The 14,254-nt window shown below is 41.9% G+C and overlaps 1 protein-coding gene across 4 annotated transcripts in view; it reads left to right on the top strand.

The window, feature by feature from the left end:
* Positions 1–14,254, top strand: part of LOC111158947 (AF4/FMR2 family member 2) — a 473,976-nt gene that overhangs the window by 162,692 nt on the left and 297,030 nt on the right. For 3 of the 4 annotated variants that reach the window (XM_022521292.1, XM_022521290.1, XM_022521291.1), the window contains exons 2-3: positions 2,174–2,294; positions 12,108–12,968. In XM_022521292.1, the coding sequence (XP_022377000.1) occupies positions 2,174–2,294; positions 12,108–12,968 (982 nt within the window). Of the gene's footprint in view, positions 1–2,173; positions 2,295–12,107; positions 12,969–14,254 lie in introns of those variants that run through there. The other variant, XM_022521293.1, reaches the window with a different exon arrangement.

The following is a 14,254-nucleotide window of genomic DNA, read 5'->3' as shown; positions in this document are numbered from 1 at the left end:
GGGGGGTGGGGTTATGGACATTGGGGAGGGTATGTGGTATGGTGAGTGCTGTGAAGTGTGTAAACCTGGCGATTCACAGACCTGTACCCCTGGGGATAAAAATATATGTTTATAAAAAATAAAATTAAAAAAAAAAAAGAGTCAACTGCTGTGGCAGGCAAAGAAATGAAGCGTCTTCCTTTGCACCAGAATTTCCTGGCTTGCCCCCGACTAAATATTGCTTTAACTTGGTGAAACTCCACCCCTGATGCTCCCCCTCTCTTTCTTACATTTGGACACACTGATGATGGGTTTGGGAGATGCACGGCCCATGCATCGTGCTCAAGTCTGATCTCATGCTCTATGTGCACGTTCTGAAGATGTGACTCTGTCTGCTTGATCACACCTCAGCCTCCAACACAAAGACATTGCCACCCATGGCAACCGGGTGGGGTTCCGATCTCAACTCTTGACCAATGAGGAGAGATGATGCCAACAAGTGTCACCCCTTGGATGGTGTCTGAGACTCCGAAGGACAGACTGCCTTCCAGGATCTGGACTTGTCATCTTTCTGGACCAGAAGGGGCCCATATGTGGGGTCTGGGCTTGGTGTAGTGCTGTCAACCTCCTTTGTTTTCCCCAGATGGTGATGACATTCACTGAGCCCCCTTGTGCCTGTCGTAGCAAGCTCCTCTGTGTCTGGCATTGTTTGTATTGTGAAAGTATAACATACGTCTGAGAATTCTTTAAATGTGGCCACTTTTTTTTAAATTGGAGGAATGAAGTGTTGTTGATTCAGAAGATAAGGCTATCAAAGTCACTTTGAATCTGTCAGTTCAAAGATTCCTGTGGAGAAAGGGGGTGATTAAGTGTAGTGGCAACTCACACTCCATGTATATAAATATCTAGTTAAGCATGGCTATTTCATGCTCTGGGCTCTTATTTTATAAATTAAAAGTTATGATACTCATGAGCAAACTAGACGACCAAGGGTAGGCATTAAGGTCTGGGATGTATTTAAAACCTGTCAACTCTACTCTTCTATCAGTTTATTTCTTGTAATTCCTTTAGCTATTATGTTCATTTGCATGCCAATTATCTAATTAACATGGCAGTATTAACATGGGGAAGGAAAGCAACATTTGTACACCACCTGTTAGGCATTTTATATATGTTTGTATGATTTAGTATGTATGATTTAGTTTGTATGATTTGTATGATTTACATGTGTTCACTTCAGGTAAGATTTTGATCAAAAGCAGGGGAAGAGAAAACCCAATGGACAAAATAAAATCCACCACTTTTGAGACTTACAGGTTATGGGGTAATAGGCACATTCTTGCCTAATTCTTCATTGGGAATTATTTCATACTAGAAAATCCCAGGGCCTGGAGTATATCTTAGATATTGTCTGGAAGCTTCTATACTGATTCTCCAATGGGAAAGCCTGAAATATGACGAGTCACAGAGCTATACAGCATTTATAAAACACGTGTGCCTTGAGGTCATTCAAGGCTTTTGGTACCTTTCATTGTTAGCTGTTTGCCATTCATGCCAGACACTTTCTTTGTGAAGAGTTTCCTAAAGAGGCTGTCAGTATCCTATGATACAACTATGAGAAGAGAAAAGACACGCCCACCACAAAAAAGATTGTGAGCAAATGAGTGGTTCGGTGTTTTGTAGACTTCCAAAAATGCCTGTAAACTCCCCTATGATTTCGTTACAACAGGCTAACTCTGGCTGTGGGCTCAGGACAGAATTACAGGTGACCTATGACATCTTGGTTAATTCCTTTCCCTTAGGACTTATGACGTCTGTGAATTCTGAGCCCTAAGCAGTTGGTAACACAAAGCAACTTGAATTCAGTACTTTTTTGCAAGTGGACTGACTTTCAGGGAGCCTTTAATTGCCTGTGGTACTCAAGTAGGGACAAGAGAAGAGGATTCTGGAACACTCACATGGGCATGAGTATGGTTGCTAATAAGCATGTTTCCATGTTCTTCTATATTCCAAAGAACTGGTCAGGATCTTAAACCCCTTGGGAGTCAAGAAAATGTTTCTCCACTCCCCATGCAGTATATCCATTTGGGTAGCCTTGGATTGTATTGTTTTTCTTCTTATTGATAACAAGAGAGATCTGAATGACATGACTAATTAATCTTTTTCTTCTTTTGTCTTTTTCTTTTCCTATCAGTCACTATGAGCAAGACCGTAGTGCACTTAAAAAAAGGGAGTGGGAGCGGAGGAATCAAGAAGTCCAGCAAGAAGATGATCTCTTTTCTTCAGGCTTTGATCTTTTTGGGGAGCCCTATAAGGTAACTGAATATGTATGTAATTTATCTTTCTGGAAAATGGTTGCTTGTTAAGTTTTTGAACATACTAATCAACATTTAATCTATTTTTAAAGCACCCAAATTATTTCCAGGAGAATATATTTGACACATAAAATCTATAAACACATTGTATTTGGGGCAACTGCAGCTTTCTGAAGAAGTCTTCAGAGGCAAATTCTGTCCTCAGATTTCAACAGGACTAGTGAGACTTCCTGTTTCCAAGAAGTTCTGTCTCGCCCAGCACTTCCTACAGCAAGCAGTGCTCCCTTGATGCTTTTCCCCACCTTGGCTATTGGCAAGGCAGCCCCTGAAGACTTCATCAGAAAGTCAATGGTTGTGTCTTTCTCCTCCCGATCAGTGCCATCTGTTGCAAGCGAGGCCACTGTTTTCCTTTCCCGTGTTAGGTTGTTAGTAGCTGTGGAGTGGTTTGAGTGCTCTTTGAAAATCCTTGTTCTGGGATAAAGGGAAAAGCTGATCACTTTTTCCTGGTGGTTAATCATCCTGGATGAGAAGATTGCCTCAACCAAGGATGGGGAGCCCTGGGCAAGGGGGTAGCATAGCCAGGTGGCTTGCCTAGCATAGCCACTAACACTCCTGCTGCTCTGTCTACAACTACTGATTTCACGATGACTGCCTCTGAACTTTCTATTCAGGGTGGGGCTTGGGGGGAAGAATCTGGTGGAATAGCTGGCAGCTGGTTGGTGTTTATTGAAATTTAGTAGCAGTGTAATTTTCCATAATGAAACAAAATGATGTAAGAGTTAAAACAACAATAGAGGGAAATTTCTGAGAGTCATGCTTTTAGAAGGGCACCAATTAGGGGACAATGACTTCTGGGAAAGGAAAGGACAGCATTGGCACAAATACCACTTTGGGGTATAGAGTAAGCTGTTGGGCTCAGTGACCACTGAGAGCAGAGTCTTTCTGCCTTGTTCACGATAAGTGAGCAGCTCTTGACTGAGACTCAGGTGCCTTCTGAGTTCAGGAAGTCTGACAGAGAGAGTTAGGTTACCTAAACTGCTACTTTCCAATTTGTCAATAATAGTATAATCCTTAAAAAAGCATTTCTCCTATCTCAATTGATTTAATTTACATACTGCCTTTGAACATGTGTATTTTTTTTAAGATTTTATTTATTTATTTGACAGAGAGAGATCACAAGTAGGCAGAGAGGCAATCAGAGAGAGAGAGAGAGTAAGGGGGAAACAGGCTCCCCACTGAGCAGAGCCCAATGCAGGGCTGGATCCCAGGACCCTGAGATCATGACCTGAGCTGAAGGCAGAGGCCTAACCCACCGAGCCACCCAGGCAAACCTGAACATGTGTATTTAAGGATATGATGAGTTTAGTGAACATTTGTTGAAGGCCCACTACATGCTAGTCACATCTTAGACAAATGCACAAAGAGGAGTAAGACATCATGAGCGATGGAAGGCAAGAGTGCAGAGCAGCTGCCACAGAGGTAGGCAGGCAAGAGGTTAGTGGAGACTTGGTACCTCATGCCAAGGAGACTGGACACAATTCTATACATGAAGAGAAGTCACCGCACAGTTTCAAGTAAGGGCATGGCCAGGACAGACAAAGAATTTTGAAGATGATGTTGGCAGTGTGGTGAGTTGGTTGGAGGTGAGGCAAACGAGAAGGCAGATAAAGAAGATATTTTAGTTAGCTAAGGGGAATTCATGGCAGAGAGGACTTAAGACAGCAGAGGGACAGTGACATGATGAGATTAGATGTCTGACTGGCTGTGGAAAATGTGAGGAGTAAATGATTCCCGTATTTCTGACTTGAGAAGATGGCAGTCTCATTAACGGGTTGTTCAGGAAGAAACAGTGTTGGTGCTTGCAAAGAAAAAGAAAATTAATTCTGTTTTGAGCACAGTTGGTTTGAGATGCTGGTGGGATATGAAGAGAGACCTACTGGTAGGCATTGGGTGTAGGGATCTGGAGATAATGAGAGTGCTCAAGAGAGAGAGTTAGATGTGAGCAGGGAGGTGGTCATGGCAGCTGTCAGATGACTGAATAAGGAGGACAAAGAGAGAGTCTTGGGGAGGAGCAGCATTTAAGGAGTAAAAGAGGTGGCAACGTAGACACCAGGAAAGGAAACTAAAAAAGAGTGAATGATCACAGAGGTAGGAAGAGAACGAGGAGAATCATTTAATAGAAATCAAAGGGATATAGGGTTTTATGGAGGAGGGATTTGTTCGTTATTTGTGTCTGGGAGGGCAGCAGGAAAGGTCAGCACTGGAAAGTGGCTGTTGGATTTGGTAGTTGGGGGGTGTGGGGATCAATGACCTTAGGAAGAGTTGTTTTATTTTGTTGATGGTGGAGCTCATTGTGGGAAGTGAACTGCCTGGGCTCAGGGAGTAAATGGAAAGCGGTAAAACAAAGAAAGGCGGTAACTTTTTGTGTGGAGGGAGGAAGAAAGGAAGGTAGGTTAGAACCTGAGGGGAGAAGTTTTATGGAAAGAGGCTCCTTTTTTCATAATGGGAAAAATGTGAACGTGTTCAGAGATTGATGGGAAAGACCAGATGTCAGTCAAAAGGGAGAGGGTAAAGGGACAGGAGGAAGAGGTGACGATGAGTGGAGCAGGGTCCCAGAGGAGATGAGCAGGCACAAAGTCAAGAGTGTGTGAAGAGTGACTAGCCATGGCAAGACATTGTGTCCTTCATTTTTTCCAGAAAATGGAAGAGAGGTCAAAGGATGATAGGTGCCTTATCCCTTCTTAAGAAAGGAATAACCAGATGAGTTTTAGGTCTTAACTTTGGATGAGTTAGAAAAAGGAGGTTTACTCAGTCATTCTTAAAGTTTGAAGTCTATTCCATGCTCAATGTTATTAATATGATGAGGTGTAGAGCCCTTGGTTTATCCCCTCTTTATAACTTAAATCATGTTGAATTAATGGTCTTGTACCTTTAAGGTAAATGCCATCTCTTATTAAAAAGGCCTGTAATATAGATACATATTTATTTTTAGATGTCAGCAGTGTGTTTTTGAGTAGGCAGTTTAAAAAAAAAAACCTGTCATCAACATTGCCAGACGTTTTCAGAATCATCTGTCTTGCTATGACAAGAGTACATCAGGTAGAGATGCTAGGAGGGAACATTCATCTAGCTCAGGGCCAGGCCTAGTGTGTGATTAGTAGCCTGTTGCCTTTCTGTTTCTCGACAGGTTAGAGAGGTTGTGATTCAGTTGAGACTGTATAGGAGAGGAATTGAGCTAACAGTTGGTGACCTAGTGATTCTGTTTCTTTCACCATTGCTTTGATGATCAGCTACCATCTTGTACTGTGTCCATGTTCAGGATTCCCTGAGAAATCACTAGAGGGTTTGCTTTCCCTTCCCCCTCCCCCAGATGATGATACTAGAACTGATGTTCCCCTCCATCAACTCCCTAGACCTGGACTGGTGTGGACACCCTTGGAGTATCTGGACATGCCAGTAGCAATGGAAGTGTTAGAGCTGGTCCATGGTCCATTGGTAGAGACAAGGAAATACCTCGACCCTTCCTTAGGGTTGTGGTAGGAATACTTATCGAATTAAAAATCAAAACTCCTGGTGGTGGATCAGGACTTTCAGGAAATTTCTTGCCACCCTAAAACCTAAAACATGGCCTATTAATTTATCCAGTAGTGTTGGTAGTTTGTGAAGTAGCCAATAAGCATCAGTCCTTAAGACCCACTGCCTTTCTCAGCAGTTAGAATAAATGGTGATCTCTCATCATCCTGGCTGATTTCTTTCCTTTTTTTGCTTCACCCCTACCATTCCCAGAATGGAAAGAAGGTTGACCACCCCTACATTCGGTTGGTGATGGGGAACTTCTCCATGGGGCTGCTTCTATTGCGTATAACTTTCAAATCTGACTTTGTGCTGTGGTGTTGAGAAGGATGCCTTCAAAAGCACTTGAAGAACCTGAAGCTATTTGACGTATCTAGGCCAGTGTGGAAAGACTGGGAAGGCTGAGGAACTGGTGTGTAGCAAGTGGCTGCTATCTGCCAGACACATGCTAGGGCTTTACATGGACCTGTTTAGTCCTTCCAACAACTGGAGTACTCATTTTCCTTGTGTGGCCCACAAGGAATCTGAGGCTCAGAGAGGAGAAGTGGCTTCTCTACAGCTTCATATCTGTGCCAGCAGTGAATCTAGAACCCAGTTATGTGGTTCATTACCTGTAACAGGAAGCTGTTGATCTTCCCACAGGAGGTGAGAAGACCTGATAAGCTTACCTACCTCCTGTGTGACTTTGGTGAAGAAAGTTCATTCCTCTGACTTAGTTTCCTCCTCTCTGAAGTGAATAATAATACCTGATATGAAGTAATCCCTGATAATAATAATAAGCAACAACTACAACTGACATTGTATAGCTCTTTCCACTCTATGAGAATGAGGAAAGTGAGGCACAGAGAGATTAAGTGGCTTATCCAAGGTCATTTTTATTGGGGAGGTAGAAGCCAGACTGAGATCAGAGCTGCTCTCCTGACTCATGTGGTTGTTGTAAGGATCAAATCAAATGAACCGGGGACCTTGCTTTGAAATCTGGAAAGTGCTGTACAAGTTCAAGATGTTAATGTTATTATAATTAAAGAAAGAAATAGCAACTTACAGCTTAGAGAGATTAACTATAAAAATATTACAATTAGGAAAAAAGGAATTACTAAATCATATACATTAGCCACAATGAAATAAAGGGGAAAAATGAGCCTCAAAACTTAAATAATTTTGCTACTTTTTATTAAAAGAAATATGATGGTACAATTGCCTCCTAGTACATTAATCTTGCAATGAACTTCTACTACTGATTTGTAGATAGCATTAGAAGCAAACTGAGGCAACTTTGCATTTCTTAGAATAATGAGAGGCAAAAAGCTTCAATGTGAAGGAGTGCTGTTAGTCATGGGCCACAAACCAGACATATAATTTATGCCTGAAAATACTTGGAAAATGCATTTCCTTGATGATGGAGAAATTGTGATTATTTAGAAAATAAGAGCTGCAGAGGTTACCTTTAAGAATCAACCAATTATCTAGAATGGGAAGTAAAGAACTGGCCAATGGAAAGAAGCCTATAATTGAGAATGAAATGGCCAACTTTCATTTTTGCCATTTTTATAATGTCCAATCAAAACTGCCAAGAATACCTTGCTCCTTAATAGGATTACTAAGAATCCAGAGAGTGCAAAAGAACATTCAGTGCAAATCAAGTCTCTGTGGTCTGTAGTCATCCCCATTGTGTAGGGGCATAGAAATGCGTTTTCAGGCCCCACTGGGTTTTCTATCCAGTGGCTCTCCTATCTACATCTAGAGTAATTTAAAAAACTGGTTGACAGTTACTCAGCACCGGTGGTGGAAAGGCAGAGAGGTGAATCAGGTGACCTGGACTGTCCTGCTAATTATTATTTGGAGATTGTTAAATGGTGGACTTTTTGAGGCTATGTGTCTGTGTGTCCTCTGTGCCTAACCCCTCCTTGTGACTGTTTTGAATTTACCAGTATGTGTCTTAAGCATGGCCATGGTAATTCCTACTTGTAGCCACAGCACGTCTGTTTTGCAAAGCATATGGATCTTCCTTCAATCAGAAACTCAGAAAGTGTCGCCAGTGAACTCAACCTTGAACTGTCTGCTTCACAGTTCTGCTCACAAGTCCCTCTGAGACCGTTGCTCTGTGAGGAAGCTAGTCTAAGGGAGTTGACACCCTTTCATTCCCCAAGGTATCCCAGCTCTGGCCCTGTGTCGTCTGTGTACAGGAAAACCCCACACCTGGAGCTCTTAGTTTAGCCCCCCAACTCCACATAGAGATATGCCTTCACTGAGTTAGACTTTAATGCAGTGCTCTTTTTTAGTCATCATAAGAATAAGCCACATGAAGAACATCTTTGCATCTTCCATGAAGTTGGTGCTAAAGAATTTGTTTTATTATTAAAAGGTTTTTTAAAAAAAGATTTATTTATTTGAGAGAGCAAGAGAGAGAGAGAGAGCAGGGGGGAGGAGCAGAAGGAGGGACGGAGTGAGAGGGAGACAATCTCAAGGAGACTTCACACTGAGCAAGGAGCCCCACACAGGCCTTGAGCTCATGACCCATGAGATCATGACCTGAGTAAAAATCAAGAGACAGATGCTTAACTGACTGTGCCACCCAGTTACCCCATGTTCAAAGGTTCTTATAACTGAACCAATGAGAAGAATTATTTTTTACATTTTAGTATCTGGCAACCATTTGTCTTATTTAATAAATTAAGATATGCTTCCTTTCATCAGACAAACATAATTCAGTAAGCTGTGAGCTTTTCTTTTTTGCCTTAGCTACCAGGAAGTTCAAAGTTCAATTTAATGTCCAATCATAGTAACCAAGTCAGCCTGACTTTTGCTTTTCTATTTGTTTATTTACTCCAAGCTATTGCAAAGCCTTTATTTTGATATAGGTAGGATATGACTTATAATTGGATTCAATTTGTGTCAGCAACAATTTTTTGAGTATCTGATATGCACCTGACCTGGTGCTTAGTCCTGAACTGAGGTGAATGAAAGGTGGTCTCTGACCTTTAAGAGCTTATAGTTTTATGCAGAAAAATAAATCATTGCTATAGTATACCCTATATGGTGGGAGGTTGATTTTCTAGACCTATTCAGAGAACTTTAGTTTTCTTCTAATTTTGTTTAAGTAGACATAATTTTAGATATTGGCCGGTTTATAAGTTCTAATTTTAAACATATTTTAAAACCTAGAGATGGGGGAAAAAAACCTCAGCTTGCATTGGAAAGCCAGAACATTATAACAGTAGAAGTAAATGAAGAGATATTCAAACTTAACCAAGGTTCTCTCCATTGTAGAAAAGATGAGCACATCTCGTTTATGTACTGTTGAACAGGAACAGGAATGTGACTAGCTTGCTTGCAAGCAAATGAGTCTTAAGATTCTTGAGTCTTGATTATGTTGACCTGGAGAGTGTGAATTACTTTTCAAGAATCTGAGGTATTGTCCTGGTCTCTTTGACATCTCGAGGCAAGGTTCTGATGCTGTAGAGCTTAGTTTCAATGGAAGTTCAATGAGCTTTCAGTAGAAGTCCAGTAAACTCCCAAAGAAAGTTCAGTCCGTTGAACTTGGAGCTTTCTGCTAGCTAAGGCAAAAAGAGAAAAGTTCTTATAGAATTCTTTTTGTGTGAAGGAAGGAAGCAACATCCAAATTCATTAAATGAGGCAGTGTAAAACAAAGGCATTTAACATGAGAAACAACATGGTGTTGTCTCCCCCTTTGCTGGGTCAGATCCTTGAAGATAGCCAGGTATTAGTGTTTGTTAAGCCATCATGTGACCCAACAGGTAAACTGTTTGAGGGTCCAGAGCAACTCTGTAAGTATTTAAAGCTTGCACTATATCCTTTTTTTATAAAAGATTTTATTTGACAGAGAGAGAGAGACAGGGATCACAATTAGGTAGAGTAGCAGGCAGAGGGAGAGGGAGAAGGAGGCTCCTCCCTGAGCAGAGAGCCCAATGTGGGGCTCTGTCCTAGGACCCTGTGATTATGACCCAAATTGAAGACAGATGCTTAATGACTGAGCCACCCAGGTTCCCCTGAAGCTTGCATTAAATTCTTACTGGGCCCTCAGCATTATAAAATTTCTTTGTTTTGAATTAAGGGACTGAATAGGAGGGAGACTGGGTTTGGCTGCTACCCAAATTGTTGGTCATTCACCATCTATCAAAGGAGACCACTCTAGCCAGAGTGCATTCTGGCCTTGGCTGAAGAGTAATTTGTGCCATTAATATGGACAAACCTAGGGATTTTCAGGGAATAGAAGTGATCTCTACCTGTCTCTATCTATTAAATAGGCCTTTCCAAATGTACTTCTGAAAATGGAGCAATTATTCAGCTGAGGTTTATATGGAATGTTAATTGTTTAATCACTGCTTTAGCACTAAGGTTGCATGTGATGCAATATCAGATGTTCTTGTGGATAAGAAAACTGAAACAGACATTTATTGGATTTCCAAATTCCCCACCCCAACAGGACCCTCGTAGCAAATATTGAGTGTACTTTTTCATAATTTCTGGAATCCTATTTCCCTCACAGCCCTTATTTCTTTGGAAATGTCTTATATGACTTCACACATGTTACGAGTTGGATACTGCTTACAATACATGGAGATCATGTTAACAACAAGGCCAAGGTCACCAGTTTGATTCCTTCTCTGGTTGCCCTTCTTGGTATCCTTTACCGGCTCCTCTTCTTCTCTCGGTCACTTAAAGGTTGATGTTCCCCAGGGTTCCTCCTGAGCTTGATCTTCTCATTCTGTATTTTCTTTCTCTGGGTGATTTCATCCATTTCCAGCACTTCACCCTTCATTCATCTGCACACTTCCGTCTTCACATACAGAGAACAGCACACAGCCAGACAGCCTAGGTCTAGACTGAGATCCCAGCCTTGGATAGGCACACTCCCCATGGATGTCAGGAGCTTGGGCTGGGTTAAGGGCGTGTAAGAGTTCTGAGAAGTTAAACATCTATCTTCAGTGGATGCTGTGTCATTGGGGAAGTTGTCACCCCTTCCTGCGAATGGAGGGCATGCCTATGGTCCCAGAGACCTAGAGGCTACATAGGGTGGGTGTCTTACCCATCCATTGGTCCTGCTACCACATGGCTCCATGGAAGCCAGTAACCTTGTCTCACTGCAACATCTTGAGCTAGAGTAGTACAGCCTAAGCACAAAGAAGTCCTTTGCCCTTCTGAATCCAACAGCTTGTTTTGAGAACACCTTTGGCAGGTACAGGGAATAATAATAAAAGGTCACTTTTAAAGATGAACAGCTGAGCTTTCGTCAAAGTCATTTCTTTTAAGTATATAGGTATCCACCATTTTCTAGTTATGAAAGCTGTGCTATCTGTATTACAGTAACCCATGCAGCAACTTAATTATTGGAAGAACAAGCACAGCCATTTTTAACAAGCTTAGTATTTCCTATGGGGGATGATATAGCCGGGTCTGTTGATCGTCCATAGAATGATTTAGTTGCCAACATCGCTTTGGAAATCTGGCTTTGTTTTCATTTACGTAAGCAATAGCTTAAAATTCTTGAATAAATTTTTCTAAATCATTGAAAAGACACAGGAGAGCTTGAGTCAGTGCTGATGAACAATTGCACCATTTCAAAGTAAACAAGTATGAGTCATCAATACGTAAACACAGATGCCCCAGAATATGTGGGCAGACACTAGTAATTTATACAGTCCTTTGATTAAAAGGAATTAGATTTGCTTTAGTCATGTTAGCTCAATTAGATGTTGAGCTTTTCTAAACCAATATATTCATGATTGCACAATCTCACTGACTTCCTGATCCAATGGGCTAAGCCTTTTTCATGGTATAATGTGGCACAAAGAGCTGACATGTCAAGAACAAATATAAGTTGAACATTCCATTACAATTCCAGTGATCACTAAGCTGAAGTTGTTCATCACAATATGGAATGTAACCGTTCAGCTCATCTGACCTAAAATAGTTACATTGTTAATAAAATTTATAAGTGACGTAATTTAAAACTTTCTCCCAATGAACATATTTAAGGACAGGCCAGGGAGCCTACAGACGTTAAACACACAGCTCATTCCAAGAGGCTCTTTCAATAGTGTTACTGATTTTTTTTCTTACATAGCACATGAAAAGTATGAAATTATATGGCAGCATGAGAATTTTAAAGCACCCTATATGCTAGTCTACTTAGGACATCTGTTTGAAACATTAACATTAGGAAACACAAACCTATTCATTCTCTCTCCTCCCACCCCCATCTTTTTGTTATTTTAGACAAACAAAGGGGATGCACTTGCCAACCGAGTCCAGAACACGCTGGGAAACTATGATGAAATGAAGGATTTGCTAACTAACCATTCTAATCAGAATCATCTAGTGGGGATCCCAAAGAATTCTGTGCCCCAGACTCCCATCAACAAAAATGAACCAAGCTTTTTCCCAGAACAAAAGAACCGAATGCTCCCACCTCACCAGGATAGCACTCATCCCTCAGCACCAATGCCTCCACCTTCCGTCGTGATACTGAATTCCACTCTCATACACAGCAACAGGAAATCAAAAGCTGACTGGTCACGTGATAGTCATAATGCTAACATTGTCCCAGCCAACCAGGCCAGTGGTCAGCCAAACAAGCTGCCGCCGTCTACACAGGACCAACCCCCAGCCCGACTGGAAGACTTCTTTGTCTACCCAGCTGAACAGCCCCAGGTTGGAGCCACTGAAGAGTCAAACGTGTCTGCAAAGGAAGACAGTAGTCTCAAGTCCAGTGCAGGGGATACGTTCAAAGAAATCTTTCAGTCCATCTCATCAGAAGAATCTGAATTTACAGTGCAAGCTCCTGGGTCTCCCCTAGTTGCCTCCTCTTTGTTAGCTCCCAGCAGTGGCCTTTCAGTTCAGAACTTTCCACCAGGTCTTTACTGCAAAACAAACATGGGGCAGCAAAAGCCAACTGCATATGTCAGACCCATGGATGGCCAGGATCAGGCACCAGACGTCCCTCCAACACTGAAACCTTCCATTGAATTTGAGAACAGCTTTGGGAATCTGTCATTTGGATCACTCTTGGATGGAAAACCCAGTGCAGCCAGTTCAAAGCCTAAACTGCCAAAGTTCACGATTCTCCAAACAAGTGAAGTAAGTAATTTTTTAAAGTTTTGTTTTTGTTTGTTTGTTTCTTTTTTTTTTAGTTCACTGCTCTAACCTCTATGGTCAAGTATTGACAAGCAGCTCTTATTTACCTTCTTGAGCCAGAAATGAGACTCTTCAAGGTCAGTCTGTGTCCCGATCTTCTGTCGCTTGTGACTTGAGTGATTACCATTCTGCAAATACAGTTAAATCTCCATAATGTGGAATGGCCAAAGACAAGGTCAGTCTGAGTGAGTGAAAAGTTGCACTTACAAAAGAGTTTCAGAGAGTGCACTTGTAGTCATATGTACAAATTAATAACACTGGATATTGTAATTGGTCATAAGCAGTGTGAGGTCCACAAAAAGATTGGGAGTCACCATAGGCCTTCACTAGCAAATAGCATCTCATAAGCATAAAACACAGAAGCTCCTTAAGGTATAAGAATGTGAAAGTGTGGTTTGCTGGTATCAGAAGTAGAAGGCATTCTTTAAGAATCTTGATTTCTTGAGTGCTTGTGGGGCCATTCCTTGGCAAGATCCTAATGTTATCTTCCATGTCCCTCAGTCTTCCCTTCTGTACCGCTGTCTTCCACCTGTACCTCCATAGCCCTCCTACACTACCTTGATCCCTTCTGTCAAAGCCAAAGGCATTGTGCTCAACCACAATCCCCTTGGGTTTAGAATGACTAAATGTCCTACCCATCTCTGGAATCATTGCCTTATAAAAGAGAAGTCGGAGGGCCCCAAGCCTCCCAAAGGAATGAATCACTAATGATTGGATCCCAGGCCTTGTGGCTGCTGGGTTGGGACATATACTGGGTGCCACTAAGATGCCACCATGTAAGCGGCTGCCTACAGCACCTCCAGCGCTTGATTGGAAGAAGCTACTGCTTTTAGATTGGATTCCTGTTACTGGTGCCTAAAGGCTTGAAAAGATGCAGAGGAAGAAAGTAGGTTGAAATTTTTGCTCAATAGGAGGCCCAGAGAGTCGATGTGAATTGTTGCAGATTCCAAGTTAGTGGGGTCTGAATTAGAGAAGTCTGACCATGTGCACCTCTGGCTCTTGCGCCGTTACTCATTACTCGTATTCAGCACACACGGTGATTGCAGAGGACAATGGGACCATGAAGTGGGAAGGAGGAGTGGGGCTGTGGATTGTATTTTTGGAATGCATGCTTTTCATGTCGTTTCAACCCTGAGGCGGTTTTGCTTCTTGTATCATCATTCATCAAGTCTTGTCAAGCTTCCTCCTAAGTATCTCTCCAGCCTGTCAGCTCTTTACCCTCCCTGCCT

Source organism: Enhydra lutris, unplaced genomic scaffold (assembly GCF_002288905.1).
Source record: "Enhydra lutris kenyoni isolate GAN:26980312 unplaced genomic scaffold, ASM228890v2 scaffoldscaffold65, whole genome shotgun sequence".
Classification (NCBI taxonomy): domain Eukaryota; kingdom Metazoa; phylum Chordata; class Mammalia; order Carnivora; family Mustelidae; genus Enhydra; species Enhydra lutris.
The sequence above is the reverse complement of the archived record's forward strand: the minus strand, read 5'-3'. Positions and strand labels throughout refer to the sequence as shown.